The 21230-nt window shown below is 54.4% G+C and overlaps 1 protein-coding gene across 1 annotated transcript; it reads right to left on the bottom strand.

Moving 5' to 3' along the window:
• Nucleotides 1-927: 927 nt before the first annotated feature.
• Rnaset2 (ribonuclease T2) lies at nucleotides 928-20985 on the bottom strand. Its single transcript, XM_078018755.1, has 9 exons — nucleotides 20802-20985; nucleotides 15998-16058; nucleotides 14305-14357; nucleotides 12883-12940; nucleotides 11152-11222; nucleotides 7475-7588; nucleotides 4337-4382; nucleotides 2051-2125; nucleotides 928-1212 (listed from the first exon to the last, which is right to left on the bottom strand). Exons 1-9 carry the CDS (start codon nucleotides 20882-20884, stop codon nucleotides 1012-1014), a joined length of 762 nt encoding a protein of 253 aa, XP_077874881.1. The 5' UTR covers nucleotides 20885-20985; the 3' UTR covers nucleotides 928-1011.
• Between the last annotated feature and the right edge of the window lie 245 nt (nucleotides 20986-21230).

Here is a 21230-nt window from a genome sequence, read left to right as displayed (position 1 = left end):
TTAAAATCAGCATACGACAGTGATGCAGCCACATTATTTTTCATAGCAGCTCAACTCACAATAGCTAAATTATGGAACCAATCTCGGTGTCCTTCAGCAGATGAATGGATAAAGAAAATGTGATATTTATACATAATGGAATATTAGTCAGCTTTGATGAAGGATGAAATGATGGCATTTGCTGGTAAATGGATGGAGTTAGAGAATATTATGCTAAGCAAAATAAGCCAATCTCAAAAACCAAAGGCTGAATGTTCTCTCTGATATGTGGATGCGAACAAAGAATAAGGCGGGCAGGGAGAATAGAAATTCAGTGGATTAGGCAAAGGGGAATGAAGGGAAGGGAGGGGGAATGGGATTAGGAAAGACAGTGAATGAATCAGACATTACTTTCCTATGTGCATATATGATTACACAACCAACGTAACTCCCCATCATGTACAACCAGAAGAATGAGAAGTCACACTCCATATATGTACAATATGTAAAAATGTATTCTACTGTCACGTATAATTAATAAGAACAGATAAAAATCATAAAATAAAAAAATGGAAAAAAAATTCAGACCGACAGACCCAGGAGTACATAAGGCAGAAGGCAGTTTAGTCAAGCACACCAGGAAGAGACCCTCCACAGAGCACCGCTACCCTCACGGCCCAGGCCGAGATCCTGAGGCGGAGCAGAACACCTCCAAGGAGGGGGCGTCTCAGGGTTCTAGAACTTACAACCTCAGGATGGGGCACTGCTCGGCCACACTGACGTTTCTAATCACGCATCAGTGGATGGAGTCTGATTCCCTTCTGATGGGAACAAGCCCACTACAACCTCGGCTGCAGACCTAAGTCCACAGAAGAGGAGCCGGGAGCGCAGGTGACCAGGCAGGGTCAAAATCACTTCGCAGACATGGGAGGAAAAAGCAGAGAACACTTTAAAAGGCTTTGGAATCATGTTTAAAAAGCAGTGATTTGTGAATCTCTTTTTTATAAAACAGAATATTTCCAAATCTGGGGATCAACGCTGGGTCTTTGCTGGAGGCGGGTAGAAGACTGGGCCATCTTCACAGACGGCCATCCCCTGTGCCGCAGCGCCCTCGGCCAGCCACGCTTCCTGCTTGGCGGACAGCTGCTCCCCTGGCTCGGTGCAGTTCCGCAAATGCAAGTCCTCCTTGGTGAAGCACAGCTCTATCTGACCAATGGTTTGCACCTGCTCATCCTAAAAACAAAGATGACAGGCACTTCAGCATTCAGATCTCGGATCACCTTCACAGCTTCAGGATCCCGAAGCTTTAGAAACGCCTTGGGAACCAAGCAGGCGCCAGACTAGGAGCAAAGCCCGGCAGCAGAGGAAGGCTGGTAGGCACAGGAGACTCACAGAAGCACGGCTCCTCCGCTGAGCCTCACGCCCACCAGCCTGGCAGCCCCCGGGAAGGAAGGCGCTCTTAGCTTGGAAGGGACCTTGGAAGGCGGACCAAGTGCACACTTCACACCCACACCGAGAACCCGAGAGAACCACGACTTCATAGCACGTACTACCCTCTTGCTAAAATAACCCGTGTGTTTTTTGGCTGAAGAAAGAAACTACAGTTTTGTCTATAAATCTGACAGAAAACTGTAGTTTAAATAATTAAGAGTAGCAACACAGAAACTTAGAAACTCTCTAACTTAGAAATGTTCAACTTACTAAAATCCTCACTTCCTTCTCCACACTCCACCCGTCCCTGTACACCAGCTATGTCCTCCTCAGGGCAAGTGGCAAGAGGACAAAGCCTATTCTAGCATGGCACTGAAGAAACACGGTTATCCCAAAACACACCGCAGTGCACGCACACACAACACCCCCCCCCCACACACACGTGTGCACCTGCACTAGTGCCCACAGCACATGTCTGTCGTGTGCACACACACGTAGCATGTGTCAGCACAAGTACAGACACACATGCACAAACGCGGCTCCACCCCTTGGAATGCTGTGGTGCAGACAGAGCTGCCAGGAAAGTGACCTTGTCCTCTCGATAAGGACAGCCAGGATGAGAGAGCACGGCACGCCTGACCTGCTGTGGTGGAAGGCACTGGATCTTGGGTACCACTCCATAGACTCTGGTGAGGGCATCTTTGAAATCTGCAATCTGACGTTAAATAAAGGTGTATTAGAAGTGACGCCTCAACAGGAAAGGTCACAGAGGACAGAGTGTGACGCACTAAAAGCAACTGCAGCGTCAAGCCGCCTTCTCCCAGAGAGCTCCTGGCTCAGCTCTGAGAGACGTGACAATGACGGCCACCCCCTCCCTGAGGAGAGCACATGGTGGACTGGGCCCATCCACGAGTCCTCTCTACTGCAAGCTGACTCCCCTCCCACCGCCCTCTGTGCCCAGCCCAGCCTCTCCTCTCCACCCTCCTCAAACACCCAGACCGCAGCCCCCTGAAGCCAGCTCCTGCCCATGCCCTGCAGCCTCAGGCCTTTCCAGCCCGCCCACTCTGCAAGCCTCTCCCCACACCACACAGCAACCACCTCCTTTTCAGAAGACAGGCACTGGCTCAGAGCACCCCCCTCTCGACCCTCAGCTACATGCTTCCGACCCCCAGCCCTGCCCCACTGGGGACACCCCACCCCCCACCCCTCTCCTGTACTGACCCTGGGGACTCACACCTCCCGGGGCCATCTGCAGCCCTTGGTGCTCCGCCTCTGCGGTAGATGCTTCCAATCCTCATCCTGTCCAACACTGTGCAAAGCCCCTCCCTGCCGCCCTGCTCTCCCCACCCCTTCCCCTGCCTGGTGTTGGATGCCTTCTTTCCCAGCTCCCTCCCTGTCCGCTCTCCTCCTGGATCTTTCAGAGAACTTAAGTTCAAACTGCCCAGGCTGGATCCTGTCACCCGGCCCCTTGCTGAGTCCCAGAGGCCTAGGCCCCCACTCCTCCCAGGAGGGCGCCTCTCTGGATCCCCCCAGCTCTAGGCAGCTGAGCAGAGAGAGACATGGCTCCCAGCTCTGCAGCCCTCCTGGGGCACTTGCTCCTGAGTCCCTGCGGTGGCACCTGCTGTCCCTCAGCACCACTCTTGGCCCTCCCACTTGGGACGCTCCTCCAGTGCTCACAAATGCTGTGCCTTGGTTTCAACTATACCTTTTGGAGCTAGGATTGTGGCTCAGTGGCAGAGCACTTGCCTTGCACCTATGAGGCAGCAGGTTTAATCCTCAACACCACATAAAAATAAAGGTACCGTGTGCATCTACAACTAAAAAAACACCTTTCCTAGGCAGCCTCTGCTCGGGAGCTCTCTCAGAGCTCAACAGTGTGTGTCCAGCTGCATGCTGGACACAGAGCAGGAAGCCTGCCAACTGGACTCACTCTCACAGCAGGGACCCCTGGGTCACCTCTGTGTATTTCCTGCACCTTAGAGAGCGCCCAGAGCTCACAGGCTCAGCACTCAGATGGGTCTTTGAACCCCAAGTTCTGCCCAAAAACCTAAAACCCACCACCCTGTCTACGGGAACGTGAGGCCAAAGCAGGCCCGAGAGGGCCATGCGGCTGCCTGGGCAGGGAGGTCTTCAAGGTGCAGCAGCTGCACCCTCCTCAAGCCTAGGGCTCCATGGAGGGGGGACCAGAGGAGAACTGGGGAAACGTCTCCAGTCCGGCAGACACCACGGACAGCAGCAGCAAAGCTGCTGGCTCCTCGGAGGCCAAAACAGCCGCTCAGGGTCCGGCCCTGGCCCAAGCTGTCAGGCTGCTGAACAGGCACTCTCACCCTGTGTAACGTCCACACCCTGACAAGCACACCGGCTGCCTAAGAACCTGAGCACTGCCCTAAGGCCAGAGCCTGAGAGCCACTAAGACGGAGGTAGCACCTCAGGTTCTGCAGGGGACGTGTCTGTCTCTGCTGCAGCTGTCAGGAAGCTGAGCCACTCTGCTCCACTGTGGACCACAGCAGCTCCTAGCAGAGCGCATGCAGCCGCAGGCCAAGAGAACTGTCAGCCCAGGACCAAGAGCTTTCCTTCCTTTTCAGGCCATCAGACCTGTCCAGGCTTCCATTTCCACATCACACAGTTCTAGCACAAAAAAATGCTTTTTTCTCAAACATCACGTATTATAAAAATGGATGTCCCTTTTTCAAACTCAAATTCCACCTGCCCCCAGACTGTGGAGCACACCGCGACCGAGCACAGGCCACGAATGCGTCCCAACCATTGGTCTAGGTAGCCTTTGTCACACTCCGCGTGCAGACAGGAAAACACCACGGGGAAGCTAGCTAGAGCAGGAGAAGGGTCACGTTGGGTCACTCTAAAGCCCGACTGTGGCTCAGGGGTGCAGCAACACGCAGGGGTCCCGGGCAAAGGCCACACTCACGTGGTAGTAATTGACGGAGGGTCGGATCCCAAACTTCAGGAGCATGCTGGAATCAAGGAGACACAGTGAGCTGTAGAAAGCAGGCTTGCTTCTTTGGCCTTCTGAAGCTTATTTCATAGAGAGAATCAAGACACTCACACAGGAGGGTGCTTTATCTGTGACCCTGGGCACTACATCTGCTGCAGGGACAGCTGCCGAGGTGCTGCCCTGCCCCTCTCACCCTCAGTACAGGTGCTTTCCATCTGCACCTTCCGGAAGCCATGCAAGGGCTCCACAGCACTGTCCACTCCTGGGCCTCCCCATCGTCCCCTCCACAGCCTCCCAGGAGGCACCTGTTCTAAAGATTTTTAGCGGCTGACTTCTGGAATCCTGGCTTATCCCAGAAAGCTGCATCTAGCCAAGTCTTTAAATATGTCACACACCTGTCAACCTTGAATCACGTCCTGACGCATGGCCTCAGAGAGCCCACCACGGAGCCACCCAACGGACTAAGCTGTGGAGGTTCAGTGCCAAGTCCCAGACGGCCCCTCCCAAGCACTCCCTGGGGACTGACTTGTCCTCAGCCAGCTGCAGTGCTCCCAGGACCAGCAGGAAATGGTGGCAGGCAAGGGTCCTCCAAGCCCTAGAAAGGCCCCAGCCCACAGAAACATTCCACGGCCTGCCCTGTGCCTTCTGCATCCCCTCGACAAGAGAAAGCATGAAATATCTTGGGTTTTAAAAATACTTCCTGTGAGCTGCAATGATAATACCTTAGGTAAACTGAGTTAAGTAAAATACATGATTACAATTAGCTTTACCTGTTCTTCTACTTTAAAGGGGTCATGGGAGACAGTGAATTCTGCAGCTCAGGTTCTATCTCGATTGGGCAGTGCCTTCTGACACAGGTGACCATGGAAAAAAGGCAATGAGAGAAGGACAGGCAACAGGGCACCTAGTCCACCCACACGGTGCGCAAGGTCAGTGGGGCGTCCACCCCAGGTCTTCACCTGTAGGTGCTCATGTGGTCCCCACAGGTGCTCTGCAGCTTCACGTCTGCCACCCTCATGTTACAGTGAATCACAAACTGTCTATAGGGCTGGGCACAGTGGCCATGCCTACAATGCCAAAGGCTCGGGAGGCTGAGGCAGGGAGATACTGAGGCAGGAGGATGGGGAGTTCAAGGCCAGCCTCAGTAACTTAGCAAGGCCCTACGCAACTTAGCAAGACCCTGTCACACAACAAAATATAAAAAGGGCTGGTGATGTGGTCAGTGATTAAGAGTTCAAAACAAAACAAAGATACCTGCCTACAGTTCCTGATAACTTGTTTACATCCTATAACAAAAAGATAATTTGCAATGGTTTATTAAAAAAAAAAAGTAAGGGTTCTTGTTTTGGATTTCAACTTCTTAATTGTATTTTCCTTGGAGAAACTGGAAAGCAGGTAATTTTTCTATAACTGATTCTCTGCAAAAGCAGTGCAGTCCCAGTATGCGTCCCCTCAGCAGGCCTGCCCCAGCATGGGGCCAGCAGCTCTGGCCTCCCAGTTACCCCAGAAACTCCAGGGCTACGCTTCTGCAAAGGTGAACATGCAGAAAACTACTACATTTCAAAAGCTGCAAAAAGACACCACTTGATTGTTTAGATGCCTTACTTAAAAACTCGACAAATATCTACTTATTCTCCTTTTTCTGTTTGGATGAATAAAGCCCTGGGTGCAGAGCCAGCCTCAGCTCACACCGCGGAGGGACCTGGGTCGTGTGCAGATGCGTCTTTCTGCAGAGGCCCCTCCACGGGTCCTGTTCTTGCTAAAAGAACACTGCTCCCTCTAGAAGAAGCTACAGGTCAAATGGACATAGTCCACAGCTCATCTGTGACACTCTGCCGGCCGGGCACCTCCTAGGGAGTGCACTGGACACTGCAGATTTCAAGACCGTGAGGCCACCCAGCCATCCGCCCTGAGACATGGAAGGTGACCCAGGAGGCAGACAACGTCACTTTAGGGCCAGCACACGTCAGCTTCCAACTCCTCCACAGCGTGCCCTTGGACACGCCTCCATCTCCCCTCCTGTCCTGGGTCTGGCCCATCGATTCAGATTTCCCTGTTTTTGATCCCAAAGATGCAGGAACCTGTCTGTGTGAGACGGGGATGCCTTCAGGCTCTGAGGAGGCAGGGCAGGTGACTACAGAACCAGGGGAGCTTATTCATCTTCTAAATAAATCCCATTTGAGCACCCAGGACATGGCTGAGGAGTGAAGGGTCCTGGGACGCGTCTCGTCTGAAGGAAAACCTCCCGGATGAAAGCAGGCAGCAGCGCAGACACTGCGTAATCTCCTCTTCCCCTTCTTTAGGTCAGCAGGCACGTATCTCCAGTCTGGAGGCCAGGAAGCCAGAGACGGGTGCAGCCAGATCTGGTGCCTGATGCCAGCTCATTCCTCGTGGCCCGCGCCGCTCGCTGTCCTCACAAGGGGCAGTTCCCTGGGGTCTTGGATAAGGGCAGCGATCCCACCCAGGAGGCCCCGGCCCTCCACCACTTGGGGTGAGTTGGAGCAGGGGGCAGCACACTCAGCCCCCTGCAGGCCGGGCTCCCGGCTGACACGCCCTCGCTGTCCTGTCACTTTTCAAAACTTGTCCCTGGCTTATCATGATCACTCACAATAAGGAACAGTAAACACGTGTCTAGGTGGAGGGGCAGGGCTGGCCCTGAGCCCTCTCAGTGACCAGACTGGCAATGAGTGGACTGACTTGGCCCCTGCAGGACACACCTCCTCACAAGTTCACTGGCTCCTGCCTGGTGATAGCCCACTCCCCGACTCCAGGGATGAGGCGAGGGCAGGCAGGGGCAGGTCCGCGGGCCTGGGGTACTTCTAGGGCTCAAGGACTCTGGCCCGCTGCTCCTGCCCGCTCCAGTCCCACAGGCTGCAGACTCACTGGGCACTCGGAAAGTGGCTGTTCAGACGGCAGGGCAATAGCTCTGCCACCTCGCTACCCCCCACTGGGCCGACCGGCTACTTCACAGCAGGTCAGTGCCCAGGGAGGCAGCTGCAGCCTGAGCCACTGACTGTGAGGCTCAGGGGCGGCAGGGGCTGCCAGCAGATCACCGTCCACACTCACCCCTGCCCTGGGCCCAGGCTGGGAGCCTGTAGAGGACACACCCACCTGTTGAGGTCCACCTGCTTGTACAGAGCCAGGCTCTTCCCAAAGTACTTCCTCTCTGAGTTCAGGGCGTCCAGCTGGGCAGCGCAGGTGCCGTGCTTCTCCCACTCATGCCTCCTGGGGGTTCAGAGCAGGGTTCAGACACGGCCCAGCACCTGGGCCACGCCACCACCCTCACCAATGGACACCCTCACCAACGGGAAGGCAAACAGCATCCGCAGCATCAGCACCTACTTCACCTGCGCTTGGGACAAGGCTCCAGGAACAGGCCCGTGCCCAAGGCGCCCCCTGTGCCTCCGCTTCCTACCTCCCAGCAGCTCACCCCAGCAATCGGCTGGCTCAGCAGAACACTCCAAGTGAGACAAAGAAACACCACTGTCCAGATGCCCACCCAGCTGCGGGCAGTCTGCTGCAACAGACCGGGCAGCTCCACAGCAGCACAGCCCGCTCCTACGCAGGAGGCCGAGAAAGGCACAAGATCCATCACCCAGGATGGCTCCGCCAGGCCCCTCTCGGCCACCACTGACCATTACAGTGGGTGCAGCCCTTCCACAGGAGACAACCACACACAGCCAAGGGCCCTGACCAAGCCGAAGATGAGCAGCAGTTTGTTCCCGAAAACCATGGCTTCTGCCAGCTCCTGAGGTTCTACTGTAGTCTACCCCACGGCTCACGCTCTCCACTTGGCTCTCACAACACTGCGGGGCAGGGCACTACTGCCCATTCAGCAACGGGAGCTGCGTATGCAAGGGGCTAGGTCTCCTGCTGAAGGTCACAGGACCAGGTTGTCCCAGAGCCTGCCCTTGAACCATCTCGATGCCCAGGTCAGGGCCCTGCACGCCACACTGCCATCCAATCAAACGCTGAACAGAACGTGCACCCACCTCAGGACGGCTGACAACTTGACAATTCAGATACAACCAGGGTTAGCACGGAAGACCAAGGGGGGTCAGACCCCCAGGTCCATCAGGGATCAACTCGTGAAGCTTTAATAGATAAGACTTATGCCACCACTTACAGAGCACTTAACATGAGTCCTTCGAAAGCACAATCTGTGCATTAACTCGTGGCAAAGTTCACCTACAGTAGGAGTTTTAGAGAACTGGGATAGAGGTGACGAGCTTCTGGGACCTGGGGAAAGCAGGGAGGGTGGACACAGGAAGGGTGGACACAGGTGAATAACTAGCCTTCTCCATCCAGAAGTTTCCAGGCAAACTATCTCCACTTTCTATATTCCACGGTCCAGCAAGGAGAGGCTGAACGGTAACTGCAGAGAAACCAGAGTGATGGAATGACCTGTGGCCTGTCCCACAGGGATGCTGTGGTGAGCAAAGAAGCAAATATCGTGCTCAGCGCACAGTAACACTGACTATTAATGTCAAAAAAGTCAACTACTCTTACCTTCAGAGCAAGCTTGACTCCATCGACCTTAGAGGTAGGAATATGTGAAAATATTGATAGTAATGTAGCTCACAATATTTACTCACATCACTTAGACCTGGACAGTCTTTCATTTACCATCGACAAGGTTGGTTACTAATCCCAGGTGTCTTGGGTGCTGCCCTCTCCTTGGACAAGCCTTGGCTGGCCCACCAAGGGCAGAGCAGGGCCTGGGGTAGAGGCCCTAGGGGTCACCCTCAACATCACCTTCCGGTCAGCGCTGAGAGGCACATAGCCCTCAGGTGCCCCTCAGGCTGACACAGCCCCCGGGAGGCTGCATGGTCAAGCTGGGCGTGACCTAAATCTCATTCGTTTTCTTACAAGAATCAGAAAACAGAACCGAAGCCCTTACTCTGTAGAGGGCTGTTATACATGCTCTTCATGGTGGCTGATCTTAGGAACTATCCTAAACCTCAAGCCATAAATGCCAAGACGCCCTCCTACGCACGCTGGATTGGGTGGGGTTCACCATGTTCTCTGTACGCCTCCCTCCCCGGACGCTTCCCTGTGGAAAGCTGGGGACACCTGATGGATGCAGAGCCAGGGAGTGAGGCCTCGGGAGGCAGACAGGAGCACCCCTTCCCCTCGGGTGTGCGAGGCGCTCTCAGCAGTGGGAACGCTGACCAGGGGCATGGCTGCCCTCTGTTGGGAACAGAGGCTGAGCGGTGATTCGCCGTTCAGCTTGCAGAAGGACAGTAATCATCTGCCTGTGCCAGAGCACACAGGCGGCCCCGTACCCTGCCCATGCTGCCCTAAGCAGCAGGACCAGCTCGGAGGCCGTCTTCTCTGTTGGCTGGTTTATCTGTGATCTGACTGAAATCTGGCTCCTCCATCAGGACACAGGGCTCCCCTGGAGAGCCGGGTTTTGCCGACCGAGTCACTGCTGCAGCTTGGATCTAAAACGTCCCCACGGCCCAGTATCACAGGCTTGGTCACCCCAGCCTGCGGGCCACCGGGAGGTGGTGGGGACTTACAGAGAGGTGGGCCTAGCGGGAGGAACTAGTCAGCAGGGTGTGCCTCTGAGGGGAACTGGGACCCCCCCTTCCTGTTCCCAGCCGACAGGAGCAGCAGCCGCCTCCGCCAAGCGCTCCTGCCATGAGGCACTATGTGGGCCACCGAAGGCCCACAGCCACTGGGGCACGCAACCATGGACCCAAACCCCAAAACCAGGAGCCAGAGTCCACCTTCCCCCTTTTTAGGCTGCCTCTCTCCAGTACTTGAACACTCTCCGGCTCCGTGACCAGGGTCATCATTTGAAACACACGGAAGTACACGCAGAGGTTTCTCCTGTTCCCTGCTTCCGCTCACGATGGTAATGACCTATTCTGAAGCCACTTCCTGGAATGTAGGCTGCAGAACAAGTGCTGAGGCCTGAGCTCGTCAGCAACCAGATTCTAGTGGGAGAGGCTCCATGAAGGACAGGCTGGCCGGTCAGCCAGGGGGTCATCTCTTGCACTCCATCATTACAAAAAGCCTTTTGCTAAACTCTGCTTTTCTTTTTTTCCCTGAAAATCGTACATAAAAATATTTCTAGGCTGATTAATCTTTCTGGGAAAGATTAGTTATAATCTGAATCACAGGTTGTCATATTAGAGAAACATGTTGGGGAAAAGAATTACCTTCAGTTGAAACAATGCAAATAAAAGGCATGTCAGTTTTATCTTTTTATAAAGCCATGACTCTAGACGCTCTCCTGAGCTGACTGCAGCCCTTCTGCCTGGGGCGCCCACTCCTGGGTGACAGGTGAGAGCTCACAGAAGCTCTGCCTGGGAGGACGGGTAGGTGCTGTGAACGGGGCCTCAGGCAAGGAGCCCCCCTTCTCTACTCCCCAGACGTGGGTGAGGTCATGATCTGTAGGTAGGTCTTGTTTTTAAAATGTATTTCAAGAGAACAGCACAATATCCCCAAGAAATACTCACTCCTGACTAATTTGGATGAAGACATGCAAGTACTTCACTTATTTTGTCTTTAGTAGAGAAAAATCTTAAGTGAAGTAGTGAATGAAAGCACACAGGAGACAAAACACCTTTGTAAGGTCAATTCTGCTGTCCCCCGCCTCTTCCCCACCAGAGAAAGCCACCAAGACTGGCGAAAGGAGTCATCCCATATCCAGGGTGTTCCTGCTTCCCAGCCCCAGAAGACAGGTGCCCCCGCCCCGCCTGCTCCCCACGTCGCCCACAGAGCTCCCCTTCAGAGTGCACCAAGCAGCTCCCCAGCCTGGCAGGACGGCTGCCACTTACCAGAACTGGGTGCGGTTGGAAGAGGGGTGAATGACATCGGGCCAGTATATCTTCATGTCCGGCACGAGGTCCTACACATAATTTTTAAAATAAGTGAAAGCAGTCTCCACCAGACCCGGCAAACACAAAGCCCAGAAGGCGAGTGGGTAAGCTAACGTCTTCAGACATTCAGCCGTGTGCTGATGTACAACTCTCAGGTGAGTGAAGTAGTCCTGCAAAGTGTTTCTTAAGATCTGACCGATCGTACGAGGGCCTGATGGACGAGAGGCTACACAGGTGTCCAGACCCTGGACTATCACTCAGCACTAAAAGAAGAAGACACCAAGCCAGAAAAGACACGGAGGCACCTCAGTGCATGCCGACAAGAAGCCTGTTCACAGAGGCTCCGTGCGCCTATAAACAGAGGGTGACTGCTTTCTCCATCTCCAACGCTACCCTCAGTGCCCATCAGCGCTCCAGTAACTGGCCTCCTGCCCTCTAAACACACCCTTCTGCCTCCCCTTCTCTCAGAGCTGCCACCATCAAGACAGCTCCCTCAGCCAGGCACGTGGCCACGCCTGTAATCCCAGCAGCTCGGGAGGCTGAGGCAGGAGGATCCCAAGTTCAAAGCCAGCCTCAGCACTTAGCAAGGTCCTAAGCAACTCAGCAAGACCCTTTCTCAAAATAAAAAAATAAAAAGGGCTGGGGACGTGGCTCAGTGGTTAAGTGCCCTGCCAAAACAGAAGAAGACTCCCTCCTCACCTGCCCCCCCACTCAATCTTCAGCCACCACCAGCCCCCTGGAGAAGACACAGGGTGACAATGTAACTTACGGTTCACCCCAGGCCACTTTGGTTTGGGACAAGTGCTGAGTTGGATGTGATGCCACGTGGGAGCAGAGTGTCCACCAGCTGCCCCAGGCCCAGTGCAGAAGGCATCCTGGCCTCCCTTTCACAGACCCTGAACAGAGCCCTGTGGCACTACTTCATCAACCTCCCCTCCCTGACTGTCTTCACAGGCCCCTTGGACGCAGGGGCCACTCCAGGCCTGCCCTGCTCCTCTCGGTCCACACTGTGGCCTGCCCTGCCCCCCGACCACCCCGGGTACCTGACGTGTGCCCGACTACACGTAAGATTTGCAGGCTCCTCTAAGCAAGGACAGATGCGTGAGTGGGGAGGGTTCTACACTCCACAGGGACGACAAGTGTCCAAGAGCTCTTCGGCTGCCAGCGCTCATACACTGCAGCCCTCTGACTTAATCCTTACCCGGAGTTCTGCAGTGGACTGGGCATCATCCCCTCATTCAGGGTCTATACTTGGAAACCAGTCCCACCATGGCCAGAATGGCCGGCCTAGGTAGTACCCTGCGCCCGCTCCCTGGGTCACAGCTGCCTGGAGTCACCACAACACAGCCCGCACCAACCAGAAACCCATGCAGCCCTGACCCAGGAGCCCAGGGCCTGGAGATGAGCATCAGGTCTGGGCCGCCAGGGCCGCCTTGGCCCGCCTGAGCACCTTCCCACACTGGCTCCCGCAGCGGCTCAGACCCAGGGCAGAGGGTGAGACGGGCGGCTTCCATTTAACTCATGAGGTTGTTTTCTGTACCAATAGTTATTAAAATGTCACCGGGGTTCCATCCTACAGGAGACTTCCTCAACCTGGAATCTGAAACATGACTTGGAAGGTACACCTGGGAAGAAGAGTTGATGTTGCTCGATGCTTTACCGAACAGAAATATAATCAAAAGTTAATACCTTAATCTCGTCTACATTGAAGTGCCACGATCGATTGCATTCTTCTCCTTTGTCAGGCCTTGAGATCCAAATGAAAGGACACAAAACAAGAAATATTAGCCTGGCTTGAAATGACATCAGAACACACACATTAAAGTCTGCAGCGAACAGAAAGAGAAATTCCCTCTGGGAACTCTTTGCCCACACGAGTCATTTAACAAAGAATGCCCAGATGCCCGATATCGCAGTCTGAGTTACTTTTGAAGAGGAAAGAGAGTTAAAAACACCCAGGAATAACACACACAGGTTGTTAGCAGGGGAAGCTCGGTAAACGACCCAGCAGGGGCACTTTGGAGTCGGCCCCACCCCAGCCGTCTTCCAGCAAGAGGGTTCTCGGGGGTCTGACCTGGGCATGGGCATGCCCAAACACAGCCTGAGAACAGCCTGTGTCCCTCTACAGGGTGAGGGCACTCGGCGAGGTGACACGACCGGCAGGCTCACAGAGGGCCTGGCCCATGACAAGACCAGCAAGGACACCCTTTGCTGGATCTGTTGGGACACACACACACTCCTGCGTCTGAGTTGTATTCTATCAGGACAAGTCTGACCCTGGACACACCAACGCATACGCCCAGTGCAGCCTGTCCACGAGGTCACAGCACAGGATGCCGAGCTGCAGAAACCTGCACCCTTCGCCTGCTGGAAGGAGGGAGGAAAGCCCGGTAGGTTTTCATTCCAGGCTCAGAGAGGCAGCAGCCACAACAGGGCATCTGAGGACAGCAGAGGGCACCTGGCAAAGTCCAGGGGAGGCCAAGGTCCCAGAGGCTGGCCTATTGTGACTGGAGAGTTGGAGAGAACTGGAACTAGATGTGGGTGCCCAGGTCCCACCGAGTTTGTTTCCTACTAAGAACAAGGAAGGAGGGGAAGAGCAGACCAGCCCGTCCTCCCTGGGCCAGGGGGCCCCGTCCAGCACAAGCAAATGCACAGGACCGAACATGACAGGAGTGCACACAGAGCTCCAGCAGAAAGCAGGCAAACCCAGAATGGAGAGCTCAGATCCTGGGAGTGAGCACAACATGGATTCTCTCTCTCTCTCTCTCTCTCTCTCTCTCTCTCTCTCTCTCTCTCTCCCCTATTCATCTATTCTTACATTCACTTATTATGGGCCCAAAGAAATACTAGAATAAAATTAAAATCTGGGGGCCCCACAATGTACCTAGAACCTCTTAGCACATATTTAAAATAGATAGTTCATAGTCTAGCCCACAGAACTAAACAATGGAATTAGGGTTACGTTAGAAAGGCTGAAAACATTTTAAATAAAGATCCGGCCCACTGTATAAACTCCTAACAAAACACCAAGCACAACACGGTGAAGATGCGACGAGCTGGAACTCAAATCAGCTGCTGCCCCTTCACCGCCCGGTGGCGTCTGATGCTTGCCATAGTCCGTGTATCGTCCAATAGTCCAGAGAGTCCCGACAGCTGTCAGCTTCCTGGGGAGAAGGACACAGGAGAGGGTTGGTTCACTGTGAAGCTCACTCAGCACCCCAAGTTCTGTCACTGTACGTCAGCAAGGCACGGGTTCGCTATCAACGCCAGGTACATCCAGCGCTGATCTACGGCAAGCTCACTGCAGGGAAGGAACTAAATCAGGCTGCAGGCTCCAGGCCAGTCCTCAGAACCGCGACTCCAGGGACAGAACGAGACCGCTATTTCTGTTCTTCTCATTATCAGTGGGCCAGTGGCACCCAAGGCAGCTCCCATGCAGCAAACATCCACGCTTCCTCCCAGGCATAAATACCCTAGTGAAGTAATAAGTATTGAAAACCGGAAGCCAACCCACAAGGAGGGGAAGACAGGAGGTTATCCCGATCTCAGTAAGAAAGCCAAGGTCGTCAGCCATTGCTCAGCGCCTGGAGTGCAGGCCAGGCTCCGGCTGGCCGAACCCTGTGCCCTGCGCCCTCATCATGACTCTGTTCCACCCTAGGCCACAGAGACAGCACCGGAGGGGACTGGGACACCATGCAGGAGTGGAAGGCCGAGACAGGAGCAGTCCAAGGCCATCGTGGACGTGCTAGGAGAGAGCTCCCGTCACTGGGTGAGGACAGCAGGAAGCCATCTTGAGGAAGCTGAAGCCCAGAGAAGGCCTGCAGGCCCCGGCGGGCGGGTGAGGCACGGGACTGCGCATGATGGAGAGGCCTCCAAATGTAAAACCCGCCTGCCCAGGACCCAGTCCTCAAGTGAGTGCTGGCTTGGCAATGCCATGGATTCCCGTAACGGAGCCGTGACCCACAAGATGCGCTTCTAAGCTGCCCAGCCAGAGGACGGGCCAGGCAGGGACTGTGGGAGCAGGGTCCCAGCTGGTGAGCTCCAACAGGAAGAGCCTGGACACAGAAACCGGCCTGAAGGGACACAGGGCCCAAAGCAGACAGAGCCGCAGACACAGAGAGGCCAAGCCAGAGGGGGAAGGGCGCTGCTGGCGCCACTCGGAGCAGCAGAGGGGCAGGCACGGGTCCGGCTCCCTCCGCCCACGGGAGACAGGGCTCCAGCTTCCAATGACCCAAGTCTGAACCATGTCCCTCAAAGACACATCCCTGTCCTGTAGCTCTACCTGTGACCTTACTTAGAAACAAGGCCTTGGCGGATGTCATCAAGATAAGGTGAGGTCATATTTAATTAGGGTGGGCCCTAAACACAGCCACTGGTAGACTCAGGAGGCGGAGAAGCCCCTATGCCCGTGAAGGGGGCACACTGGGACCATGCACCCGTGAGCCTAGGACGCCAAGGACTGTGGCCCTACCAGAAGCTAGGACTCAGCCTGGAACAAACTCTCCCTCAGAACCCTCTGGAGGGAACCGACCCGACCCATGTCCCCATCTTAAACTTCCAGCTCCAGAACTGCGGGCAAACCCATTTCTGGGGTTCTAAGCCACTCCACTTGTGACTTCCACAGCCGCCCTGGGACACAGCACCCAGCCCTCTGGCAGGGTCCCGCTGGCAGGCACAGCTCTGCCGAGCAGCGCCCTGGGGCAGGCAGGAGGCTGGAGGTCAGTGGGCCAGTGGCACCCACGGCAGCTCCCATGCAGCAAACTGACTCTCCAGGTCCCCTGGATCCAGGGCCAGGAAAACTCACCTTGCACACTGTTGGGGGCCAGTGTTGGGTCAGAATTAGTTTCTTCCACTCATGGCCACCACTGTGAAAACACAAAATATTTATTTTTCAGTAACATTTTTAAAGTTACAGAAAAATTAATTCATCCATTCAACACTAAGTACCCATGGGACTAGGGGCACCATCAGGAACAAAGCCCCCACCTCCTGGAGTGCCCAAGCCACAGAGAAGGCAACAAGCACTCTAAGAACTTGTGCCTGGTGGCACACAGCGTCACGTGGCAAAGAACACACAAGCAGAAGAGGACGAGCAGGGGTGAGCCAGAGAGGGTCCTGCCCAGGGACCCAACTGAGCCTGAAGCACCTTTCTCCTGCCACTGCCCCAGCAGTTCAGAAACGCTTACAGACGACTTGTGAGTCCATCAGATCCTGAAAACCGGGTATCTTTTTGTAATTCATGTAACAACAAAACACAACTAGCGGAAGGCTACCCTCACTACGCCACCCAGGGTTCAGATTCACAGGCTGCTCTGCAGGTTTGTCATGTGATCACAGGGTGCTACTGCAGAGCCACCGTGGCAACCTAGAGCATGCCAGCGCACAGCACGTCATGTGCGTCTCCTGGAGCATGGCCGGGGCACACACAGCAGGCATGTCACCTGGAACACGGCCTGTGCAGTGCCTGTCACGGTGTTATCTAGAGCGTGTGTACACTCTGCGCCAGGTCATGCAGTGTAGGCGCTGCACCTGTAACTGGGGTCCACTTAGGCTGTGAATCCTGCCCTTGCTGCTCTGCCACTGACTTATTTTTAAAAATGGACAAGTGTCTTTCTCCTCTCTCCCTGCTCCTCCCTAATCCCTTTCTTCCCTGACCTAGGCAGCATTATCTGTCCTTGACACACGCCCATCATAGGAATGAAATAATTCAGACTTTGGGATGGCACCAGAAGATCTAAGGAATGACCATCCCCCAAACCAACAAGTGAATGACCACGCCAACAGGGAACACCAGGAATGGAGCCCTTGGACCACCTCCAGTTCCTCCTGACCCGCAGAATCACAGCCTCCAGGACAGGACCCCTGTGCTTCTCCTTTGCCACCAAAGCAAAGTTTTTCTCAAAACATTCCGTTACACACCCTCTCACGTGTTTCCTAATGTGTCTCACGTGCACCAAACCCCCCTCCCCAATACAGAAGCCCGCCCAATCCTGACTTTGCTGAGGGTGGTGCAGCTGCAGTTCCCACACTCCGAGCTCTTCAGCAGGAGGCCCGCCATGGTTGGTCCCCTCAGACTGGTGTGTTGGGACCTGGTCTCCAGGGGGCCCTGCTGGGAGGTGGTCTAGGAAGGGATGAGGGCTGTGACAGGGCCTGAGCCTGCCCCCGCCATTCAGCTCCTCTGGCCCTGTGATCCTTCCTCCTGCCCCTGTGCCCACTGCCATGCCATGTGGTCCTGGCAGGAGCTGAGTGGGTGCTGCAGCCATGCCCTTGACCCTCCAGAACTGGGAGCAAAGTCAGCCTTTGCTTCCTAAGTAGCTGGCACAGGTACTTCACTACAGCACACAAAACGGACCATGATGAGCCTCTAACCATATTTACAAGGCTCAATATGCAAAGAGACCAAAGTAGAAGTGCAGCTGGCAAACATGTAAGTGAAAAAGGTCAGCAGTCGGCTGAAGTTAATTCAGAGCAAGTCAAGAGTTACTGATAAACCCAACCTGATCTTTTATTAAATTGGGAGCCCTCTCACCACAAAGCCATGAAAAGCTAATTTCGGCTTTACTATAAATTACTGCAAATTCTGAACCTGCTTGAAATGCCTGCCCGTGCCTTGAACTCACCCCTGCCTGGCTCTCTGACCAGATAGCAGCCCTCTCTGAAACTTTAGTGACACCTCATAAATATTGGCCTTCCCTGGCCAGACAACGACCCTCTCTGAGGCTCTAATGGTCCTCATAAATTCTGATGTTGGAGCCAGCAAATAATGTAAACTACCATTAGTGTGATGCTTGTCAGAGTTCTGTTATCTGTAACCCCCCTTTTGTGTAACTTTCTGGGCTATAAAGCTGGGCTGTAGGAAAGGTGGGGCTGCTGTCTTGTTCCCACCGTTTGGGGAGGAAAAGGCAGTCCGGCCGGTGGAAATAATAAGCTTGCTTTAATTTGATTTTAATTGGAGTCAGTGGTCTTTTCTTGCGTCCTGGTCTAACAGTTACAAAGACCCAGAGTGAACCAAATCAGCGGCTCCAACCAGTGACGGGGTGGACAGATGTGAATGGTGGGAACATGAGGTTAAGGGACCAGTTCTATAAACTGGTGCTGAGGGCCATTGCCAAGTAGGAATGACGCCATTGCCAAGTAGGAATGACGCATCGAAATCCTTGCCAGCGTACCCAATGTTAAATGGACTTGCCTTGGAAATTTGCTGTGACCTTGCATGTGTGTTTGAGAAAGGTGACCCTGCTCAATGACCAGGGTGGATCCAGGATTAGGGTGTATCCTGCAGGTTTGAGGAAGTATCCCGGTCCTTGGGTTTAGGGCGTTCCCGGTTTAAGACAATAGAAGTTTTAGGGAAGTTGGAGGTTGAAGATTATTGCTGCTGGGAGTAGGGCGTGCCTGCTGCCTGAGTTCCCATGGAGAAAAAGTATTTAGGACGTGTATTGTGCGGGAGATTGGGAATTTTCTCCTGAGCGTGTGTGGAGGCTGGTGTGAGATCGGGAATAAAGAATTGCTGTTTGAACCTACAAAGCTGTGTGGTAGCTCGTGATCTTGTGCCAAGCCGAGACATTGGCATTTGGCAAACTGGGCCCAGGTGCTGACCCCCACATGCTTCCTTTTTCAGTAAACAATTCACCGGCAGCTCTGACTGGCCTAGGTGGACAGGATATGTCCCATTCCTCAGCCAATCACCTGTTACCTGTGTGAGGAACACAGGCCCAAAATAACGTGGAGAAGAGAAACCCAAGTTAGCCAGAGGGGGAGATTGTAGTGACCCTTCCACAGACCACACCTGAACTCAGGCAGATAAGGAAAATTCCTCCTAAGCATAGAATCTGCAACACTGTAGGGTTGAGAATCCGGTGAGAAATGCTCAGGCAATGGGCTCCAATTTAGGTCTTATTCAAAGGCAGAGTCCACACTTAGAGGCTAACCAGTAAAAAGATTAAGGCGCACCAACTGAGGAGGCGTTTTCCAAATGTAAAAGACTATTTATGGGAACACTCCAGCCAACTCCTTGGTCCCAGAGAGGTGGGAAAATAGAAGGTGAAGTGCACCAAATGGTTGTTACAGGAAGGATTAAAACTCAGGCTAAGGGCTGGGATTGTAGCTCAGTGGTAGAACACTTCCCTAGCAGGTATGGGTTTGATTCTCAGCACCTCATAGAAATAAACATCCATTGGTAACTTTAAAAATATATATTTAAAAACAAACCCAGGCTGAGAGACACAACCAGGGCCCTTGGTGATTTTTCAATGCCTGTTAGACATAGATTTGTCTGTGTTCATAACCCCCAACCAGGTAAGTCCTGAAGCCAGAGCACCAAAGTGGACTTCCCTGCTGTAGGTCTCCTCCCACACGGCGTGAGTTTTACCTCTTCTCACTTCAATAAATCCTACTCTGTCTACTCTTCCCTTCGGTTATTGTCCATGGATTTTAGTCTTCAAGTTTGCCAGACAAGAACCTAGGAAGAAATTGGTGAAGCAGAGAGCCTAGTTTTATCTCAAAACTCTGGTTTCACAAGCTTCTGTAAATAATCGTGTACTGTTGAGTAAGTAGGGAAATCACAATCATGGTGGAGATCTGAACTGATGATGCACCCTCTCTGCATAAAAGAAAAAGAGAGGAACTGCAGTGTGAGAACCAAGCTGGGGGGGTCAGGCCTTCGTGGCCCTGGTGCTACCAAAACCTGAGGCTGCAAAGTGAAGCAATTTCCAGGAAGTCCACATCAGTATGTTACAATACACCCAGCAAGATTTGGAGCATATGTAACGTTTGTAGCAAAATCTCCCATCTATCATCCAGGCAAGAGCAAAGACCCATCTGACCTACTCTATCCATGAAGAAACAAAGACAGGCTCATGAGAAGAGTCACTCAGCACAGAAGACCCACGTTTTCAAGCCCAGTTAGTACTTGGGAAATGCCCTTGGAGTCTGCGTTAACTCCATGCTCTCCCACACCAGCACAATTACATCAGCTGCAGGAGTTAAGTGAGAGTCTGGGAGCGCCACATAATGCAAATTAAGGTTTCCAGCAAACACACCAGAATTCCATCCATCAGGAACTGTTCCAAGCCCTTCCTGTACCCCTAATGCTGCCTCCTGATACTAGCTCCGCGGGCAGGTGAGGACAGAGCAGCAGGGCTCCAGCGGCACACCGCTGGAGAGCACCTAGCAGGTGGCACTCGCGCTGCCCACGGGCTACTTCCTTAGGGCAAGTGGGAAAGTATGCAAACGTTGCTCTGAGAAAATACTCTTTCTGGAGACTCTGAACTACAAAGTTGTCTCTTAAGTCTATTCCAAAACAGCGATGATGCTTAATTGAAAGGTAAAATCCCGTTTTCCACCCCCCACTGTGCAACTATGAAATGCTATCAGCCGGACCCTCACCCAAACCCCAGGGAAAAGGTTAGAAAGTGGTCTTCCGATGTTGGTGTCCGCTGCACGGTTATCATCGGGGTTAGCCGCGACGGCCGGCGCTCCCCTAGCGGCTGGGCAGGCGGCAGCCGCGGAAGGGACGCGAGGGCCGGCGGCCGAGCGGGCCCCAGAACAGAAAGCGGAAGGAGGCGCGGGGCGGCCCGGCACCGGCCCGCACTCCCGGCCCGCGCACTCACCTCCACCCCGCGCCCGCGCACCACAGGCAGCACAGCGCCAGGCCCCAGCCCAGGAGCGCGCGGCGCACGGCCCGGGACGCCATGTCCTTGGGGCCTCCCGACGGCTCTCAGCGACCCCCGCCGGCGGCCCGGGCCCAGAGCGCTTCCGCCCCGCCCCGGGCGGACCTGGGCGCCCTGGCCACGCCCACCTCTCCGGATGTCACGCCCACCCCTAGCTACCCGGCACGCCCCCAGCGCCCTGGCCACGCCCTGCTGCCCAGCGGACCCGCCCGAAGTCACGCCCCGGCCCGTAAGGCGCTCGCCCGCGGAGGGGCCAGAGTGGCGTGGGCGCCTGGCTCGGCTGGCTGGCCTCCGCCCCAGGGCCTGTGAGAGCGTCCCCTCGCCGCCTCCGGACGCACAGACGCCACCATCTCGAGCAGCTCTGCGGCC

The sequence above is a fragment of the Ictidomys tridecemlineatus genome, chromosome 8 (assembly GCF_052094955.1).
Source record: "Ictidomys tridecemlineatus isolate mIctTri1 chromosome 8, mIctTri1.hap1, whole genome shotgun sequence".
Lineage (NCBI taxonomy): Eukaryota > Metazoa > Chordata > Mammalia > Rodentia > Sciuridae > Ictidomys > Ictidomys tridecemlineatus.
This window is presented reverse-complemented; position numbering and strand designations above follow the sequence as displayed.